The following is a 21,365-nucleotide window of genomic DNA, read 5'->3' as shown; positions in this document are numbered from 1 at the left end:
GCTGATGTGACTGCCTACCTCGACAGACTGATCTTGGCGTGGCTGGACTAGGCGGAACGAGAGCTCCTCTGCAAGCCCCTTTCCGATGCCACCAAGCCATTTGATAATGTCGAATGGCCTTTCTTGCTGAAAGAATTGCCCAGAATTGGAATGGATGGTACCTTAGTAAAATGTGGGCAGCTACTGTATACCGCACCTTCAGCCGGACTGCCCTCAAATAGTGGTTTATCTGAGCTGCTTATGATTGCACGAGGGACGCGGTATGGATGTCGCCTGACACCTCTTCTCTTTTCCTCTCACAGTGGAGCCCAAGACATGCGCTCTGCATGAGTTCCATTGTAGACGGGGGTTATGGGATTTAGATATACGCTGCTATCCATGTACGCCGATGATGCTTTTAGTTAAAAACCCCCACAGATAATTTATTGGGGAAATTGTGGAGGTTGGTCGTTGGTCTGGTCTTCGGATCTACCACGGTTCCCCATACAAAAGCTGCCACTAGACCTAATATGCCCTTTCAGTTCGAATGGCAAACCGCGCCAATTAGGTATCTGGGTATACATGGATATCCCCACCCTTATGAGCCTACTATGGGCACTACATGGAGATCCTGCAATCCCAAGTCGAACGTTGGATTAACCTGCCGCTTTCATGGGCGGGCAGGGTGGCTCTGCTGAAAATGGTTGTTCTGCCTATTTGTTTCAAAATAATAAGGCATTTTCTGCTCAACTGCGCTCCCTTATGATTAAGCTGGCATGGGCTGGGTGACAGCCACAGATTGGGCTGCACACGCTGCAGCTCCCATATCATTGGGGACGGGGGAGGGGGGTGGGGTTGCGGCTCCCCACTTTAAGTTCTATTATTTGGTGGCGCAGGTGCAATTCATCCATCACTGGTTCCATAATAGTCGACATGCCCCCATGTTGTTCCTGAGCGGGGCTTGGTCTCCCCCACCCCAGTCCCTGCGGTCCCATTTGTGATGCTTCCAAGACCATCTAAGGAGATTCATACAGCGCTGTGTACTATGAGGTCCTGGAATAGGTCGCTTTCTTTATGGAATGTTCCAGTACCATACACTTCAACTGATAGCCATTCAGCATTGTCACCTCCTGCGACTACACTGTGCGCCAGTAACAGTGATGTTTCCTGAGAAGAAGCACATTAAAATGCTGGGCGATTTATTCACGGCACATACGTTTAAAACCTACCAAGACTATCTGGGCGACTTTCCTACAACCATACTAGACGTCCTCATTTATGGTAAAATCTCCCATGAAGGCCGCCACCTTTTGACTAAATTTCCAAAAGAGCCGCCGGAGTGGGCATTATTGGATATAACCCACAGCCCTTTAAACTCATTACAAGATTATACACTGCAGTGTTGGATTGCCTGATTATGGTGTCTTCTAGGGCTCACTTGGCATGGGAGGGTGATCAATTTCAGGACATCTCGGATGAGCAATGGCAATTTTGTTGTCTACCAACCAAGGAGGTGTCCCCCAGCGGTAATTATTGGTTAATTAATTAATTATAAATTTCTACATAGGGCGTATCTCTCCCCTGTAGTCCTCACACGTTAGTAGTCCTCACACGTTATTTCTAGAATGATGATGCCAAATGGAAGAGATGTGGTGCTTGGGGAGCAGATTTTTATCATCTGGCATGGGCCTGTTCGTAGGTAGCCAAGTTTTGGAATCAGATACTTGCTGAGCTACATGACAGACCATGCTTTTCAAATCACTCCCATTATGGTATTGCTACTAAACCACGCAATTTTTGGGACCCCGCGGTCCTGTTTATTGCAGCTAAACCCTGATTAAGACTTGCTTTACTCCTGTACCGCAGTTGAATGGTCGACTACCTCATGATCTGTTGGGCTGCTCATTCGAGGCATATCTATCTGACTTTCTTGCGACTTTCGTGGGCATGTTGGGAAATTATTGTACCTCCGAGACCTCAGCTGGACCTGTATCATTTATTTGCCAATTTATTTGGTACTTGTGTAAATGGATGTACTCTTTTGAAATATTCTTCATGCCAATCGATAGGTCAAGTCGTCTTGATGAAGTGATGTTTGCATTTGTAATGTTTCATGAAACTTTAAATAAATAAAAACTTTACATTCATCTCTTTTTTGAATACTTTGTAATGCTAATTAAGGTTGTCAATCCTTCAATGACAACTATAGGAGGGAGGCAACTGGAGTGCAGTGCAGAATTAGAGTCCACAAGTAAGTAAACTTCCTAGTTGTGTGAGTAAGAACAATGTGTGATATCTAAGATGCAGGCTCACGTCAAAGTAGATTTGAAGATAGCTTTATTCTCCATTGAAGATCCCATCCAACCTCTCCCCCAGAACAGCTCCAACTGCTACACTTCAGATCACAACACTATGACATCTCAACCTTCTATAGCGTCATACATTCTATTATGTCACGCATGGTAGCCAGAAGAATTAACGGAGAGGAAGGTACCACACAATGGTACATGTTTTTTTGCTCTTTAATGTCAGAATGAAATTGCTTTCTTGGAAGGTAGCTGAATTACAAAGATTGCTGAGCAGAACTTTTTCTAATCCGATATTATTTGTGCTCAGAGATCCTGGTTAGAATAGGAGATGTTAAAATGGCTCGCAGACCGTTCTTAGTATTAAGCTATTATGCAAATAAAAATATATATATAATTGGTCACCTTATACATATTTTAAGTTTGATTATAAGAGTGTAGCAATACTGAACAGAACTACCTGGCGGTTTTGATCATTTAAATTCAAAATCTTTCACTAAAGAATGCATTAGAATGCCTGAATGGGCCTTGGGACATTCCTAGTAGTTCTACTGTAGATCATGGAAAAAATTATCCGAGGGAACAATTCCATAATTATTTGCACGATTTAAACAATTTGAGCTTTACTCTGCAGACTGGTTTTAATGTATCCCATTTTCGCCAGGATGTTCTAGATTGCATATCGGTTTCTTATCCGATATTCCAGGAAAGTCACAAGAGCTAAAAGTGGAATATTGCCCATATTATCAAGCTTAACAAAATTCCCCATAAGGCTGCAAACTAAGTGTATTGAGCTATAAGCTCGAGATGTAACGAATGAAGTGGATAAGTGGAGGAGTTAACACAAATTTTATAAAGCCACTGCTCCAGTTAATAGAGTAGAACAACTGATCGAAAGTGTTGATTCACTGGGATGCAAGGTCCAAATGGCCTGCCTGCCAGACTGTTTAACGAGAAGGCTATATAGTAGCTGAGCTGTTCCGTCAATATTTATCTTGAGTTTCCAAACAGCTTTTACTCTGCAGTCATGCAGGGGTTCCATACTGTTAACGGTCCTAAAAACAGGTAAACCTTCAGATCTGAGCAACTACCACCGGACTGACATTTTGTGCAACGAAGCTAAGATGCGTGCTGTTGTTTTATCAGCTAAACAGGAAGACTGGACACAGGAGGGCAAATCTCCTACCATGCATCCCTTTGACTAAGAGTACACTGTTTTGACCACACTAAAAGTCCAGATCTAGGTTTGCTTTAAAGATTGCAGAAGTCTCTTGTTGGGTAGCAGAAGGCCCCATCATCGAAAACGTGAAATGATCAGACTATTTCCCCATCTTTGTTTTGTGCCTTTTACAGTCCTTATACAAAGAGATGGGGCTATGGAAAGGGAGGTGTTAAAGATTGTTATCAATTAAGGTGTGAAGCAGGTGAGGGTTTTAACAACACTGCTTTTTTAGGTCGAGCCTTAGCGCAGAGCGCATGTGCTGCTCTAAGGATACGGCCTCTTGCAGCTGAACTCCACTTTTCAGAGGCTCATGCTTGTGTGGATTTTTCAGCATTATTTTCATTGCCCTTTGCGTGCGTCTTTTTAAAAAAAAAGACAGCACGCAATTGGGTAAAGGCGGGCACATGTCCCGCCTTCCACAGCCACTGTAACCGCCCACGGCCTAAGGCTTGCGGTTACGCGCACGGGCCACATCGGTTTTCAATTATCGTGCCCAGACGCGGGCGCGATAATTGAAAACAGATGGGCTGCTCGCTCTCCCAAGCGTGCGCGTACCACTCGAGGGCTTTCCTCATCCGTTGCCACCGTCACGGCCCCCTTTGCTTGTTAACCTGGCTTCTGCATACAAAGGCACAACAATGAGGTGACTATCTTAAAGCATTCTGTGGGTTGTGCATGTTCATGCTCGTGAGAACGGGCCGCGAGTGATGCTGCCATGTATTATCTGTTCCAATGCTAAGATTTGTTGAGGTCGGCGTTTCGTTGCTCAGCCTGTACAGATGGATTCTAGACACCAAGGTAGTAGGGTAAACAGCTAGGATATGTTATATTGTTTTAAGTTTCGCAAATTTCAACTATCCAGGTTTCAGGGCGCTTTACTGTATAGAACAACCAAAAAGTCAATTATCCATTGGCTGTGGAAACATTTCAGGCACATTAGTCGTTATTTTACAAGGACAGTTAACGATGTCAACAAGACGGTTACATACAGAGAAATAGTGAGGAATCACGAAATACAACGAACAGGAATATTTAAACAATTGTACTCAGCATGATAACTGTTTGAGAGGGTGAAACGTAATTTTCCTAAATGTTTCCTGAGTGCTGAGTACAGTGCAACCTGTTAAAGGATGTTCTTACACAACTGACAGTGTTACCGTGTTTAAAGATTGTTAGTATACACAGGATTGGACCAGGTACGTTCATAACCAGTACAGAGAAACCTAACAGAGGTAATATAAGGTAAGGGGAGTGCGGTAGCTCAAGAGACACTTAAAAGAAAGACATGAACCTACAGTAACAGGAAGGTGTGTATCAAGGAATACCTTATTACTCGAGGTAAGAATATCGGAATAGAAAGATCCTCACACGATGAAAAAGAGCATTCCAGATTCTGGGTATGTTACTCAGGAGGAATCAGTGTACGTTCTTCTTTAAACAAGGAGTGGAGAGTTGTTTTTTTTTTTTTTGCATCACAGGTTGTATGAGCCTCTAACCTTAGGCGGCTCTTGAGTAAGATAACTAGGAGTGTTGAAATGCCAGGTGTGAGAAAGGCAGGCCGCTGTCATGACGCACGGGCAAAGACCGAAGTGAAGAATTCACGTTTGTTTGTTCGGAATCTGTCAGCAGCGTGACTGACAGCTCCTATTGGTTCTGTTTTTCAGGAGGCCAGTATGGCGGAGCGTGCCAAAGGAAATTCCATCATGAGGTAACATTTTGAAAATAAAGCAAGCCATCCTGACAAATTCAAACTGATGAAGCTTCATTTTTGAGACATGTCTCAGAGACAGAATAACTGTTCAATTAAAATAGTATGTTTTCATAGGCAAGGTATACCAGTGTTTCATTAAAAAAAAAAAAAAAAAAATTTAAAGAGACCGCTGCAGTAGTCTATTTTCATGTCTACCACAACTCAGTTGTGAGGAAGACGACATAAGGAAAGACAGAAGAGGAGAGGGAGGGAGACTAACACAAGAAGGAACAAGCATTAGCATAGCCAATAGGTCTCGCCTTTGGGACCTTATAAGTATTTAGTTATGCAGCACAATATCCTTACTGCAACAACATTAACTGATGCATGGCGAAACACTTATAAGGTCCCAAAGGCAAGACCTATTGGCTATGCCAATGCTTGTAATTTATAGAATCCAGAACTAGGTAGAGAACATTGGAAGCATTTCCGAATGTTGGTACCAAACATATCTCCATGTAACAGTGCTCACAAAGTACTGTAAGTTTATAACTAGGGCAAAGTTGTTGATTGGTTCATAAATAGCATGTAGATCAATAACTCACTCACAGAGAACCATCTCAAGATCTAGTGCGTGGAAAGTCAACATCATAACTATGACAAAAAAAAGAATCTCTCCATCTTAGTTCTTATGAGATTACAAATTAAAGTATTGGCCCCACTGCTGCACTGGTTCTCTCCGTAGTATCAATTTGACTTGAACTACAATCAACATATGTGTTGGATGCTTTTTCTAGGATGTTCTAAACGTAGCTTGTAGGGTGCAGTGATCAGCTTTTTGATCACTCTGTGTCTTCCTCAAAACCAGTACAAGGCTAGCCTAGAGTTTAAGCTCTGTAGTTATTCCTGGGCTAGTAAGACCCTATTTCTCAAGACATACTTTAGAGTGTGTACTGCTGCACCTCAATCTATTTAAGGACTTGTACGCAACAAAATTAAAGTGGAAAAGAAAATATTCACAATTCTGGTTGGCATTGTCTAAATATCGCCCAGATGGGCTTAGATTTGGCTCAGGTGGCAAAGTGGTATTCCTTATCCATGGTTTAAGGAAGAGACAAGGCAAAACAAATATTTTAAAATGAAGAAGACAAATTCTGGGAATACTGATCTAGGATATACTCTGGGTATTAGCTGACTCGGGCAGATGGATCTCCAGGTTCATGTAAAACCTGCCCCAGTAAAGCACGTTTACCAGATTAGGGTTACTCTAGATCCGTTAGCGAATGTAAGCTGTTCTGTGTTCGTTTGCTAGCCTCTAAAAAAAGTTGTCTGTTATGTAAATCACACAAAATATGTTTAACTCATTTTGTGCGCCTCATCAGGTGGACATCGAAAGGATGCATTGGATGAAACTCTTCCTGAATAAGGCAGGACTCCGACTATGAACAGATACAAATTTGTATTGAGTGGTAAGAATCCATAATTATGATGAAGGGTGCTTACATTTATCAACCTCGCTCTTTAAAACCTCAAGGTGCGTAATTTCTTATTACGGTAATGAACAAGGTAACCCTCTTGACATATGACTAATGGAATACGATACAGGTGTATATTCGAAGCACTATGCATGAGTAGGCATTATATCTGTAGTTGTTGATTTTGATCGGTTTCATTTTGCTCTAGAGTGAACTTAGTTTGTCATCCATATGAAACAAAAGGAATGGTGCATACTTAAATTAACATGTTTTAGTTTCCGTATCAGACGATCAAGTTTTTATGTCATTTTCTTTGCATTTGTACTGAATAGAGTGCAGAGACGCTTACTGATCAAATGGATATTTAAGTGATGAATTTTGAATTTTTTATTTCCGTTTTGGGTTTTGATAAACATTTTTTATAATAAATCATATTCCACAAGAATCCAGCTGAGTAACTTGCTGTAACAATATGTACCCTAGTTACACTGTGTGTTTGTCACTGTATTTTTAGTTAATTAACTTGTGATTTTACTATAGATTTGTAAATTGTAATCATATTTATTAACTATCAATACTTACTTTACTACCCTCTACAGTACATCTGGTATAGAAGTTTCTATAGGTGCAAGTGTCACCACTGCAATTGCGTTGTAGCAGGTCTAGCATTTATTAGCATGTCTATACCGTTGCAGTAAATGTAAATACCCAAATTATATGATGTAACAAGCCAAACAGAAAAGTTCAGTAACTTGGGCACTAAATGATTTCTTGTTTCCAGTTGCCTTGAGAGATACTATCAGGAAAATCACAAGTACAAGCAGAAAAGGTACATGAACAGCGACTTGTACACCAGTAGAGGATAGCTGAAAAAGGCAGTAAGTTTTCTTTAAACGAAAGGAGAGATATTAATGTTTTATGCAAAAGACTACTTTAAAATGCAAAAGGCAAGTAAAATAAAGGTTAACAGCTGGCAATATTTCAAGTTCTTGCCTGTAATGTAAAAGTGTTCACCTCCAATGAAGTAAGAATCCATATACCCTATACTGCTGTTCTAAATAAGTAATAGATGGTGGCACTTAGTGCCTACATCGACAAGGTATTTTGCCTTATAACTTCAACAAGCTGTTGCAGGAGGACAAAATATCATACAACACCAACAACTAAATGGGTACAAAAAGCTAGAGAAATTTAGAGTTAAATAACCAAATAAAAGCAAAACGGAGCATATGATTTAAACTTACCAGCAAAAATTTGTTCCATAAATCGAGGAATTTGAACCTTCCATTAAGTACTAAATTCCAGTAGGCAATGGCCATTTCTAAATCTGCAAAACATAAAAGTATCACACGAACAAAATACGTAAAACAAGAAATAAGAAGATAGTATGTTCAATTGTTTGAAAACTTATCACCTTAACTTGTGCGGTTAGCTTTCCATACTACTCCGTTAATGGAATAGCAAATGCATAATCCTGAATTAAAGCAAGTGAACATTACAAAACAGGGATAGTTTAATTACAATCCATTAAGAACTCAGATAGTATAGAAAAGCAAATATACAATGTCAAGAACAGTTTGGCATTGAATCTTTGATTTAGGAAACATAACTAATGAATACCTTCTTGCTCATACTGTATCAGGGTCACTGTACATTAACAGCAAGGAATAAGTGCTCATTGAGCAAGGTTTCATAACAGTGTTGGGTGTTCGAAAATCAATAGATTGTATATTAAGTGGAGGAAGAGGGATGTAAGGGTTCTGAAAGTAAAAGGTGTGTGGGTGAAAGGAGGAATGTAACAAGGTGGATCTGGATAGGTTTTTGAAGCACTGCGAAAAGGGAGCACATTCCATATCCCAAGTGTGTAATTCAAGAAGGTCTACAAGTTGTTTTGAAAACTATGGTTGCCTGCAGAGATTCAGTGTATTTGTTAGGTTGTGAGTTCACCTGTGTGAAAAAAGTACATCACATACGATGCTTTAAAATGGAGCATCTGTACTAAACACTATTTATGATTAAAATATCCATTATTCAAAGTTCTGCTTCCATATTTGCCATCTGAATGCTGCTTGAAAGATTCAGGTGGATTAAGGTAGATGTTGATTAAATTAGAAATATGGCCAGTCTTTTGAGTAGCACAAATTTTTAGAAGTAGTCTATGCCTGTGCTACAGCACGCTCTTTACAAGGAGAGCACAAATTGGAATTTAATTCTTGCCTCCAATGATTCAGTGAAAGGTTTTTAGCAGTGGCGGTTTCTTTTTGAGGGCGTCAGGGCACCGCCCCCTTTACTTTCACCCCCCCGGACATGTCAAAAATGAAAGAAATCCTTAAGGGTATTAAAAAAAAAGAAAAAAAGAAAAGAAAAAGGAAAATCACATGTACACACTTTGTCTTGCTAGGGTCCGAGGCTGCCTCCTGCTGCACAGTGCCACTCACTGTGTTTTTGTTTCAGTGATGCTGGCATTCACTAGAACTACAGACCCAAAATCTAGAGTATTTGCCTGGCTGACTATCACACAGCCCTGAGGCCTGTGAGGTCAGCAGCTCGGCAAAGAAATAGTTGAGGGCCTTTCTCCACTCATGATGACATGGGATTAAAAGGAGTCCCAGGAATATTAGACTGAAGCCCTGTTGCGTTGGGGCTTCATGTCAATCAGGGAGTGGAAAGCATAGTCATTACACCCTTTCCCAACTTGTCACAGGGGGTGGGATCCCATGGGTCCCACCCTGTGACGAGATGGGAAAGGGTGGGGTAGAGGTTCCAGGCAGGAAGGAGAGAAATTGAGCCTTGTACACTGCACGGTATGAGGTGTCTGCTTCCCGTGCTGCAGTGAATGCAGTACGACATTACGCTCCAGTGATTATTTGCCAGCCAGCAGACTCAGAAGTGGAGGGAAGGTGGTACATTCGTCTGCTTAAAATTTAAAGTTGAAGAAACTTCCCTTCAGTCCAGACATACCCCACAGCCTCAACCGTGTCCACAGCCTCAACCGGATGAGGTAAGTAAGAAAAAAAAAAAACACTTAGCAGCTGCCTGGACCTGGCCTAAGTAAGAAGCAATCCTGGGCAAATCATTTTATCACTGTGCCCAAAACCAAACAAGCATTTAAGCAATAGGTCTCGCAACTGCGAATTTTGGAGCTAATGGCATTGTAAATGGCAATGCCTTTAAAAAAATTAAAAGCCATTGTTATTTACAATACCAAAGGCAACACCTATTGCTTTTCCTCGGAGCCCCCACGTCCCCCCTCTCCCCGCAAACCCTTCCCCCACGGACTCCATGCTTTTCACTCATGTACAACCCCCCTTTTACACGGACAGTCGAGGTTTGCGAGTCCCTGGCCCGGGCGCATGCTGTGCTGCCAACCTGCGCACTTTGTACCAATGATGTCAGTGAATGGAGGCTAATGAGAGGCGCTGCTCGGAGTCATCTGGCGCTACATGCCGAGGCGCTACTCCGAAGACAGCGGAGTAAGAATGCGTCGCACACCATACACTGAGGCTTATTTTTATCACAGCTCATTACCGCGTCTGACCACCCATCCACACAAATACTGCAGAACCACACATGTACAATGAAACACATCATAATTATCGCCCCTCCCCTTCAATGCCAGCTACCTTCTCATTTTGCAAAAAATTGGTTTTTCAAATTGGGTAAAAGAAATACTTGTTCACGGTGCTTACAAGTGATAGAAGGATAGCTTGGGCCGCTATGTATATAGAGAGGATTATTATTCAAGTCCTCACACGCCTTTCAGTTGTATTCGCAAACCCACCTTCCCTTGTTAATATTTAATATCTTAGGTCGGTCATTAATTTGCCCCAACTGGTCACTTAACTATTTTGCTCTTTATATAAACAAGTAGAATACTTTCTACAAAAGATACCAAGAGGTTTTAAGTAGAGCCCGCGAAAGGTGCATGTCAGGTATTTACTGTCCGTATTCAGGGGGTGGAGGCTTTGGGAGCTAAGGTGCAGGACTACCCTGGCCTCTGTGCCAGCAATGCGGGGCACGTGTGGAATGGCGCTCCCACCGTGAGTCAAATATAGCCAGCCCTTGGAGAACAATGGCCGTGCTTGGGTTACACAGCAGCAGGCTGCCGCTGTTTGTTGTGAGCGGAGGGAGCACGGGAGAGGCAGAAACACTTGGCTTTGTGCATTAACACAGGCCCTGCTGGTGCGTGTACCCTGCGCCATCACCCAGCGCATGCCCAGCCGAGACAGCCGCCGATGCCAGCCTGAGAGGCGCATCCTTGGGCGGCAGGGCTGCGCGCGGGAAGGAAGGGGTGCACATTTTAGCAGAATTTAGTAAATGGGGAGCAAATTGACATTCTAACTTGTGTTTTTGCTGTTACACCTTTCCTCAATAGTTTTGTTCACATTTTGTTTCGTAAATAGAATGGCTTATATATGACTTCCTGTTTTTATATATCTCACTTTTGATGTCACTACTTATGTTCTCTCTTCAAGATGGTCGCCACATATACGTAAATCAAGGCAGCATCTTGTACCCAGCGACTCTTCGTTTTCACAAGAACACGCAACTTTAGCGTGCACGCCCCTGCAATTTACTCACCACTGTGGTGCACGCCCCGAAGTAGTGACATCATGCGCTCTCCCGAGTTGGGGGGGAGGGGGGTAGTTCCTGCAGACTTTCTTATCTTTAGGGGGGCCCATCTGTTTCTAATTAGCATGGCAGCGCTAAGGTCATGCTAATTTGAAACAGGTGGCCCCCCCTAAGGATAAGAAAGTGCTTCACGACAGCCATGCAGCAGCCGAGCCAGTCCGGATGGGCCGGACTAAAGGGAGAAAGGGTAGTGGCCCAAAAACATCATTTTCAATGGGAAGCCAGAGTTTAGCATAAACGCTGTCGCGACCCAATGAAAATGATGGGCAGGGCTTCAAGTCCCCTTCTGAAATATCCTCTCTCACTTTAGGTCTCACCGAGCGAGCTACGCATGGGCTGCAACGCTAGGCGAGACCTAAAACTTATGAATTGTGTAATGTAACTGGTACCCATGAAGAGCACTCAAATACCTCGCGGTATATAAAACTGCAACAAAAAAAATAAAAGGTAACCTTTGTAAGTGAGAGACTTTTAGCAAGGTAGCACAAAAAGTGAAAGGGAACAAAAGTGCAGTCTCATAATTGCAGATAATAAAAAACAAACTCATTTAGTGGAGACAATCGGGGGTTATCTTTTGATGGAAACAACTCCAGTATTTGAAGATGTGTGGACTTATTTCATTAGGAAATGTTTGAAGTACAGTCCTTCGAGATCCTGTGAGCATATTTTTGCATTGTCCTTGATTCCTACTGGTCGCCATGGGAAGTAGTCAACCAAATCCGTGAATGCAGATCGAATAAAGAATACTGATGCAGGCCACGGACACATTCTGAAATAAAAGGGTTGACAGAGGCCAGCACTGTTGCAATTTCAGTCCAGTAGCAACTGGATGCTACGGATCAAAATCTTCATCAGTCAAGCATCTAGGATTTCAGAAACAGATTTATTACAATATGCTATGAGGTAAATGCCATCTCCCTTTCGTGGGTGGGGAGATCAAAGGGTGGGTGCTGTAGGAATTTGGTCCAATAAATTCCTGGAACAATGGGTCAAAGAAGATCTGGAGCAGTTTTACATACAGTGCCCCAGGGACTCAACAGGTGAGTGTGGTAGTATTTTGTGCCAGATGGGAAATGTAGTATTAAAGGGGCCACAGAGGCTTGTCCAGCCACTTCTATGACACAGATAGCACCATTGCACAAAGTTCTGGCGCTCTCTTAAGAGGACGTTACCTCATTAGCATGGGATCCTAGCTAAGGGAAACCCTCTGTGCCTGTGCCATATGGATGTGGGCACAGAGGCAGCAAGAAGGCGCACTGACTGAAAGCCCCTTAAAAAGGGGAGAAAGTTGGTTCATTGAACCTCCCAGCCCCTCTCCAAGAAGGTACAGTCAGTGCACGTTCCTGCAAATATGGGGACTCTGTCCTCCATATGATGTGTAGGAGCGGTGCCTGCATTGTTGAAGACTGATCTGCTACAAACAGACGCTTAGCCTTTAACTGATTTACCCCAGGTTAAGTGAGGCTCCGTCTGCCCTGGGATGACGCATTAGCTGTAATAGGTGCACTGTACCCGATTGCAACTGACACAGCTCATAAAAAGGTACTTCTGCCTCCGATGTGATACTGGCAGCACTCGATTCAGCTTTGGAATATAGTTTATGACCATACTGTAAAAGATAAAAGTGTTGACTGCCAAAAACATATGGCGTACGACAGACTGCAAGAAATTGATAACTAGTTATTAGACTTCAATCAATATGCAGGGATGAGGAGGCTAGAGCAGCAACTGGTTTAGGACTTCATTGAAAATAAACATAACACTTTTTGAAAATGTCACAGACCAGAGGAACTTTAATGTACGTTCGAAAAGATAATACACTGCAGAGTGAATTTAATGGTATTTGTTGAAAAGCTAAACTTGTTCCTTATTTTACATTCCTTGAGAAGACATTTTATCAAAAGAACAATCCTTAATAGCAATAAGAATATAAAATAGCTTTCCTGTAAAAAAAAAAGAAGAATTGATATTCACCAGTCAACATGGCATTAAAAGTACGATTACATTTTATTGTGCTTGATTAACAGCATATGTAGTGTGAGGAAAGTAAAAGCAAGTGTATCATTTTAAAATAGTTTGTAGTAGATAAAAATTGCCAAAAATACATACCTAAACCTTTCTGACCTGGATTCTTTGCAAAGTTGAATGTAAACTGGTAAAAATCCTTGAACCTCCCCTGCTCTTTTAATTCCTGTTCCATTTTTGGAAGCTGTGCCTTTAATTTCTCTATGCTGTCACATCTGTATAAAAATCAAAATGGACATTTAAGTTGCTGTCGAGCACCACAGGAATACTCCCTGTACAATCTGTGTGTGAAATAGAAGTACTCCAACAAGTGACATTGTAGGAGTACGCGTTTTTCAATTGAAGGCACTTAAAACACATGGCATACTGAATGTTCCTATTAAAATACAACAAAAGTGCAAAACCAAAGGCCTGAAGGAAAACAAAGCTCACAAGTGTTCACATGGAACTTATCTAGAAACAATTTTATTTCGCCGCAGATTCCGTGTTGATTTAATTGAAGGAAAGATAAACAAAAGTCAAATAAGACATGTCTGCCGTACGGTATTATAAAGAGGAAAAAAAAAAACATTCTCAAAACAAAATATACGATAACATAGCCATATTTTTATCTTTCCATGACCTCAGTTCAGGCAAACTGGGTCATATATTTATTCAGATCATGTATCTAGGAGAAGACGAATATGCAGTAAAAAAAAATATATTCAACTCTGCACATGTGTTTTTTTACAATGCAGAAAAAAATGAGTGAGTGGTGTTTTGAAGAATAGTATTAGAGATATAGAAACCCCAGTAAAAGTAACCATAACCAGACATAGAAATATGGGCCAATAAAGTGACTTAAAATTTGAGAACAGGTTATTGGTACATACAAGGATGTCTGAATTCTAATTTCTTAATCTATGAAAGATCAGCCAGATTGTTACCTGGTGTTCTCGTAGTTGGACTATCCTATAATAGTGACGACGATGTTTGCAACACTACTTGGGATGAGAGGGTCTCATCAGGACAGAGCTGACCTGGGGACTACAAATTGGGTTGTTATTAGAACTCTCTCCAGAATAGATACAGCTGAAAATTATAGCTAAGGGGCTACTAAGATTGCAATTAGTGGCATACCTCGAAGTGGATTGTACTTCCCTTCTTGTGCACAGAATAAGAACTATACATCAGGAGGTCGTGGATACTGATCCTCCCTCATGTAGTATAAATGCCTAATGGGGAATGAGAGTATTTTTGTGTGTAATTCATAGAACAGTTAAAGGTTATAATTATAAGGATTCCATTTCGAAAATCACCGTGGGATAATGTCCCCAGCCCCTGGTACATGTATGTAGTAAAGTTCAAGTATGGAATCATTCGAAGGGAACCAGGATATCGGTTAGCCTTTTTTTTTTTTTTATAAACCTTTGATGCCTTTGGAGAAGAGAGAGCGGAAGTGATAGTATCGCTTCAGCCGATATACTTGCAGGCACAAGCAATTGTGTGAGTCAAAGTAGCTAATCTTATTTATTGACTCAAAGTAGGTAGTATATAGTCCCTGTTGGCTGGCCCAATTATTTTATGTGGCTCTAGGACGGAGAAACGGGTGTGTACTCAGGATGTCAGTGACACCCATACTCCTGTGATTCATGCTATTTTCTGTCTAGCGCATTTGACCTCCGACCTCGCTTTTATGATATGCGAGTGAAGGCGTCAGACGGCGGGGCATCAGCCACTAGACCGGTAACCCGTTGGGACAGTGACAGGGTGTGTACGGATTATGCACGCACCAACAGTGTTGAGACCAAGTATGGTCATCGCAAATGGTAAATTCATTAATTGGAATTATCCAGATTTGATTAATAGAGAATATTGATAGTATGCACATTATTCAATATTGGCAGAAGTAATTAATGTATCTGAGAATTTTCTCTATCAGAAGTATCTCTTATTTGATATCATATGTGGAACTGAACGGAAACAGCATTAAAAGACATACATATGCACATTAGTATTAGTACAATTAGTGACCAGTACAAGGCTGTATCACCGATATTTCTGAACAACACATTTGTGCACTTGAGACACATATTTGAACCAGCATGTATCAATGCACACACATTTAAGGCGTTTATGTTAGCATTGGTACAATTAGTAACAATTCAAAATATTTTTGACCAACACATCAGTGCATTTTGGGCATATTTTAGAACAGCATGTAGCTATGCACACACTAATTAGTACAATTAGTGACTCTTCCAAGACAACTGTACAGACATTTCTCAATCAATTATTCACATGTCAAACACATTAACAAGCATTTGCATAGCCAATAGGTCTCGCTTTTGGGACCTTATAAGTAGTTAGTTATGCAGCAAAATATCCTTGGTGCAACAACATGAACCATTGCATGGCTAAACACTTATAAGGTCCCCAAGGCGAGACCTATTGGCTATGATAATGCTTGTTTAGCCATGTCACTCACCCAACTAACAAGTGCACACAGCCACTTCTTACAAAAACAACTTACTACTTCCCCTTCCAAAATTATTCTCATCATTCTATCCCTACTCCAAACTCTACTAAGCACACAAGAAAACAAGAGCACAAACCTATCACAACTAATGCACAAATAATTTTTTTTACTAATCTACTAATAACCTCTGATCTTGGGTTCTGAAGTAGTGTTCTACTTGCCGCAAAGCGCTGCAACGCACCGTCAGGAGTAGGAAGCGCTATATAAATACCATTTACAATTACATCTAGGTTTTTGAATGCATGAAAAACTTTTATTATCATGGATATCCTTCTCAACTCACACTGCTGCACATTGAAACTTAAAAAATTATAAATATTGCAGCAGAAACATGCAACACTGAAGTACTAATGCAGGTTTTCACCTACCTCTGCCACAGTGACAATTTCATCTGGAACTACTGACTTAGCAACTTATATGAAATATTTTCTAGATTAACCCTGAACATGGAAAGCATGCTGTTCTGTCTAGGGTATAGAAGCCCTACATGGATCGAGATTGCTGTATCCATGGCAGATTTTCCAAATAACTTCATAAGATCCATCTACACAAAGTTAATGTAAATGGAATTAATTTACTCAGTTGGTTGCTATTTGGCAATCTAGGGTGATTCAGGCCAAACCTATTAGTCTTATCGGGTCCCGGAATCGTTCATTCCTGGCAACTGAAAAATATAATGGCGCGCCCAACTATTCTTGTGTGCACAAAAAACAGCGAGGCTCTAATCAGCTGACACGTTTCAATCTGCCATTGCACCAGCGTGGCACTCCACAGCTGGACATTATGATGTAAATGAAACACATAGGGAGCCCCCGTTCTGTGTTCTGTCATTCCCACATAAAAGCATGGGTGCTTTTATCAACAATGCCCAGCCTACTTGCTGTTCACATGCCGCTGTGCCAGTGAGAAGCAAACAGCACGCAGAGGGAACATCGAACTCTCATCTCCCTTGGAGCGCAGCGCCGGGGGCTGTCTCGAGCACAGCTGTCTGTTGAACTACATCAGCGACCCAGACGCGCCAACTCCATATCACCAGGGAGCCACATCCACCCCACTCAGGCAGCCAACACCGCCGGCACCACTCCTAAGAAATCGGTGACAGGCTCTTTAAGTGTCCGACAGATCCTGGTGAGAATGAAGGGTAGCAGGCCTGGCATGTAGGAAGGGGAGGGCATATTCATCGGCTCCCAGGCAAAACTCTTACAGGAACAGGTAAGTTAACTCATTAACAGCCCAGTAACCACAACGCCACTATTGATTTCTTAGAACCAGCCCTCGCTCACGTTCCAGTGAATCATATCAGCATCCCATTTGTATCTCATTACAACATTTTGTGTGTCACATATTGAGCGCACACACACCGTGCGCCTGCAAGGGGAGCGTGTCAGACTTGATACACAGAGAATGATGACAGAAAAAGACCAACAGGCTAACAAAGTGTATTCACCTCAAAAGAAGCCTAGTGTAGACACTACAGCGCCTTGTCGGCCTTACTGTTACTCCGCGCATGAGGTGAGACTTTATCCCAAACACAGGAAATTCACTTGCTCGATACATGAACAAACATGAGAGAAGCTAATAGGTCTAACTTTTTTTGACTTATTGGTTTTGCCTCAGCACTGGCAAAAAGCTAAATGCTTTTTCTAAATGGTATATAGCAGCAGCAAAATGAAAACAAGCATTGGCCGCGCGGCCGTGAAAGTGACGCGGCCGACAAAAAGTGAAAGTGATCGCGGGCTGTAAGGGTGCCCGCGAGTGATGTACTTAATGAGCCATGACGAGAGAGGAAAGCCAGATGGCGCCCTGCTCGTAACTGTGCGCGTAACCGCACGTTCTAGGCCACACAAAAAGCTGTGGCCAGCTTTTTAAAGCTCACTCACTAAATGTCTCGCCAGAGCAGCGCATGCGCTGGCTCAGGCGAGACCTAAAAAAGGACATGTATACTCATTAGTATAGTTCGTAATCATTGCAAAACAATTCTGATGACATGACTAGACAAACAATTTCTACATCTTAAACAAACATGATTACTGGTCTCATTGTTATATCAGGAGACCCAGATGTTTGCTATTGAAGTATTTCTCATTTGTTAGTCAACATTATTAAAGTAGGTACACAGACATTAGTGCAGTTAGTGACCTTGATAACAATATCAGGCAAGGGAGATTAAATATCTTATGTACACAGGATATTAAGGTCCCATTGGTAGTGCAAACCAGGGGCCTTCTCCTATGTGAAGTGGGATCTGAACAATTTACGTAGTTAGTTACTCAGAGTGACAAACTTGTGCCATTCTTCCATTGTGTTTAGGCCCGGTCTGATCAAATTACATTTGTCTATCCATGTGCACTCCAGCTCTGTAGGATAAATGTGAGATCTTCACCCCTAGGTGGGATAATAGCCACTGTTATTGGTCACTGCAGATCTTCGGCTATACGTTTCTTCTCATACATAAACACCTTCAAAGATTATGTGCCACTACTAGACACATACTTTCGAGACAGCTCATACAGGATTAATTTAATTGAGGGCTTGGAGGATGACCCTTCTGAAGAGATACTAGTGACACTGGACATCAAGTCTCTTTACACTAACATTCCTTACAACCAAAGCATTTAAGGTGAAAAGACGTTTTCTGGACCAACGTCCTGCACCTTTTCGTGTCCCCACGACATTCATCACAGACCTTCTAGAAATTGCCTTGACAACGAATTACTTTGTTTGACTCTGCGCACTACCAACAATGTTCTGGAAGTTCAATGGGAGCAATTTTTGCTCCCAACTTAGCTAATCTCTGTTGGCCATTTTATGTCTGATTTTATCAACACATTAACCAACCCCTTCCAAGTGTTAGAAACAATACATATACACCATTTTTATTATCTGGAAAGGACCTGAAGACATGCTGCATCAGTTTGTCCAATATCTCAATACAATCCAGCCATTCTTGAAATGTACATATTACATAAACAGAGAGCGCATCCCGTTCCTAGACCTGAAAATCAAAAACAAAGATCATCTAATTGTTAGTCTCTATAGGAAGCTGACGGAACGAGATACATTAGTACAATATGACAGTTTTCACCCACGGATGCTAAAGGACGTACTTCCCTAAGGCCTATTTCTTAGGTTACGCAGGAATTGTTCTCAAAAAGAGAACTTCTTTAATGAAGGGTCTATTCTCAGTTGCAAATTTGAGAAAGAGGGTGTCCCAAGAGACTTATAAAGACTTCCATGAAAAGAGAATGGTATAGCTCCAGAGAAGAAATACTAAAAACAAAAGAGCTTGTGTGATAAGACTACCTGTGTTACCACCTTCTGTCCACACACTACCAAAACTGCCAATACTATCAAGCGCCATTGGCCGGTCTTGAATACCATGAGTATTTTCCAAGAACTTCCCTTTTTGCTTATACGAAAGGGAAAACATTAGAGACCACTTAATACATTCCAACACCTATGTTTCCAAACACAGCAATACCATACAAGAAATATGGGGCCTTCCAACCATCAAGGGTCACTACAAATATGGTAATTGTATCGCCTGCCAGTATACCAACACCACAAAGGATTTCACACATGGAGATCTAAAAATTACTCTGCAGCAACACACCATCTGCACTTCCACAAATATAATTTATTGCATCTGGCGTCCATGTAACCTGATATACATTGGTCAGACATCACAACCAGTAAAGGCATGAATCGGCCAACATAGAAGCCGCATAACGTGCCAAGGTGAAACTGCTCTACTAGCTCAACACAAACAGAAATTAAATGAAATGAAAAATATGCTTATATAGCGCATGGCTACCCGGAGGCATCCCAGCGCTGCGGATACGAGTCAAGGAGAAGGCGGGGTTATGGAAATAGCCAGGTCTTCAGTTGTTTTCGGAATGACAGATGATTAGCTTCCCTATGAGTGGAGAGAGGAAGGGTATTCCAGAGTCTCGAGGCGTTGTAGGAAAGAAGTCGGCCTCCTGACCGAGCCCTTCTGATTCTGGGGACCTCCGCTAGATGAAGTTGGTCTGAGCGGAGACTTCTGGTGGCTTTGTAAGGTTTCATTAAGTTTTTGATGATGGGAGGGCCTTTGTTATGAAGGATTTTGTGTGCGATACAAAGGGTCTTAAAGTGTATTCTCTCTTGTATTGGAAGCCAATGGAGTGTCTTCAGGGCAGGCTTGGCTGAGCAGCGGTTATGAATGCCTGTGAGTAGCCTGGCAACTGAATTTTGGACAACCCGAAGTTTGGAAATGACTGATCTAGGCGCGCCCAGATAAAGGGCATTGCCATAGTCCAACCTGGAAAGGACGAGTGCTTGAACCACAAGCTTTCTTGAATGGGCAGGCAGAAGAGAGAGTACTTTCCGTAAGGTGCGAAGCATACCATAGCAAGTGGCGGCCATTTTTCTTGCTTGGGTTCTAAAAGTGAGGTCATGGTCAAGCCATATGCCCAAGCTTTTTATTTCCTGTTTGGGTAATGGTGCGGCCCCATACATGGTGGCCATGAATTGTTGGGATTGAAGCTTGCTTGATTTCCCAGCAGCATGAGCTTGGTTTTATCACCATTAAGCTTAAGGTGAGAGAAGCTCATCCAGCTGGTAACTTCTTTAAGACATGAGCAGAGATTGGTAGATGACTGCTCTTCCTGATTCAGGGCCACAATGAGCTGGGTGTCATCTGCGTAGGTGACCAGTTGGATTCCAAAAGGGGCAACTATCTGTGCTAGTGGGGACATGTAAACATTAAAAAAGAGTGGGGCTCAGGGAGGAGAACAGAGAAGAAACATGTGGCCGAAGATCTGCGGTGGCAAATCACTGAGAAGGTTATTGTTCCACCTAGATGTGGTGATCTCACATTTATCCCACAGAGCTTGGAGTGCAAATGGATAGACCGATAATTTGATCAGATAGGGCCTAAACACAATAGAAGAATGGCAAAAGTTTGTCACTTAGAGTAACTAACTACGAAAATTGTTCAGATCCCACTTCTTCACATAGAAGAAGGCCCCTGAGTTTGCACTACGAAGGAACCTTAATATCCTGTGCACATAAGATATGCAACCTCCCTTGCCTTATATTGTTATCAATGTCACTAACTGCACTAATGTCTGTGTACCTACCTTAATAATGTTGACTAACAAATGAGAAATACTTTAATAGGAAACATCTGGGTCTCCTGACATAATAATGAGACCAGTAATCATGTTTTAAGATGTAGAAATTGTTTGTCTAGTCATGTCATCAGAATTGTTTTGCAATAATCACTAATTATACTAATGCATATCCATGTCCTTTTTAAGGTGTTCGAAATGTAAAAAAATTGATTGAGAAATGTTCATAGAATTGTCCTTTAATTGTCTTCGAAGAGTCACTAATTGTACTAATATTTGTTCATAGCTACATGCTGTTCTAAAATATGTCCAAAATGCACTAATGTGTTGATCAAAAACATTTTGATTGGTTACTAATTGTACCAATACTTACATATTTATCTATACATTCTTAAATGTGTGTGCAT

At 41.7% G+C, this 21,365-nt stretch overlaps 1 protein-coding gene across 2 annotated transcripts in view; it reads right to left on the bottom strand.

Moving 5' to 3' along the window:
• The window catches only part of DCUN1D1 (defective in cullin neddylation 1 domain containing 1), a 113,701-nt gene that overhangs the window by 39,836 nt on the left and 52,500 nt on the right, over positions 1-21,365 (bottom strand). For both annotated transcript variants that reach the window (XM_085635360.1, XM_085635361.1), the window contains exons 4-5: positions 13,414-13,544; positions 7,917-7,999 (exon numbers count right to left, since the gene is read on the bottom strand). In XM_085635360.1, coding sequence (XP_085491486.1) covers positions 7,917-7,999; positions 13,414-13,544 — 214 coding nt within the window. The remainder of the gene's footprint in view (positions 1-7,916; positions 8,000-13,413; positions 13,545-21,365) is intronic.

The sequence above is a fragment of the Triturus cristatus genome, chromosome 11 (genome assembly GCF_964204655.1).
Source record: "Triturus cristatus chromosome 11, aTriCri1.1, whole genome shotgun sequence".
NCBI classification, from domain to species: domain Eukaryota; kingdom Metazoa; phylum Chordata; class Amphibia; order Caudata; family Salamandridae; genus Triturus; species Triturus cristatus.
This window is presented reverse-complemented; position numbering and strand designations above follow the sequence as displayed.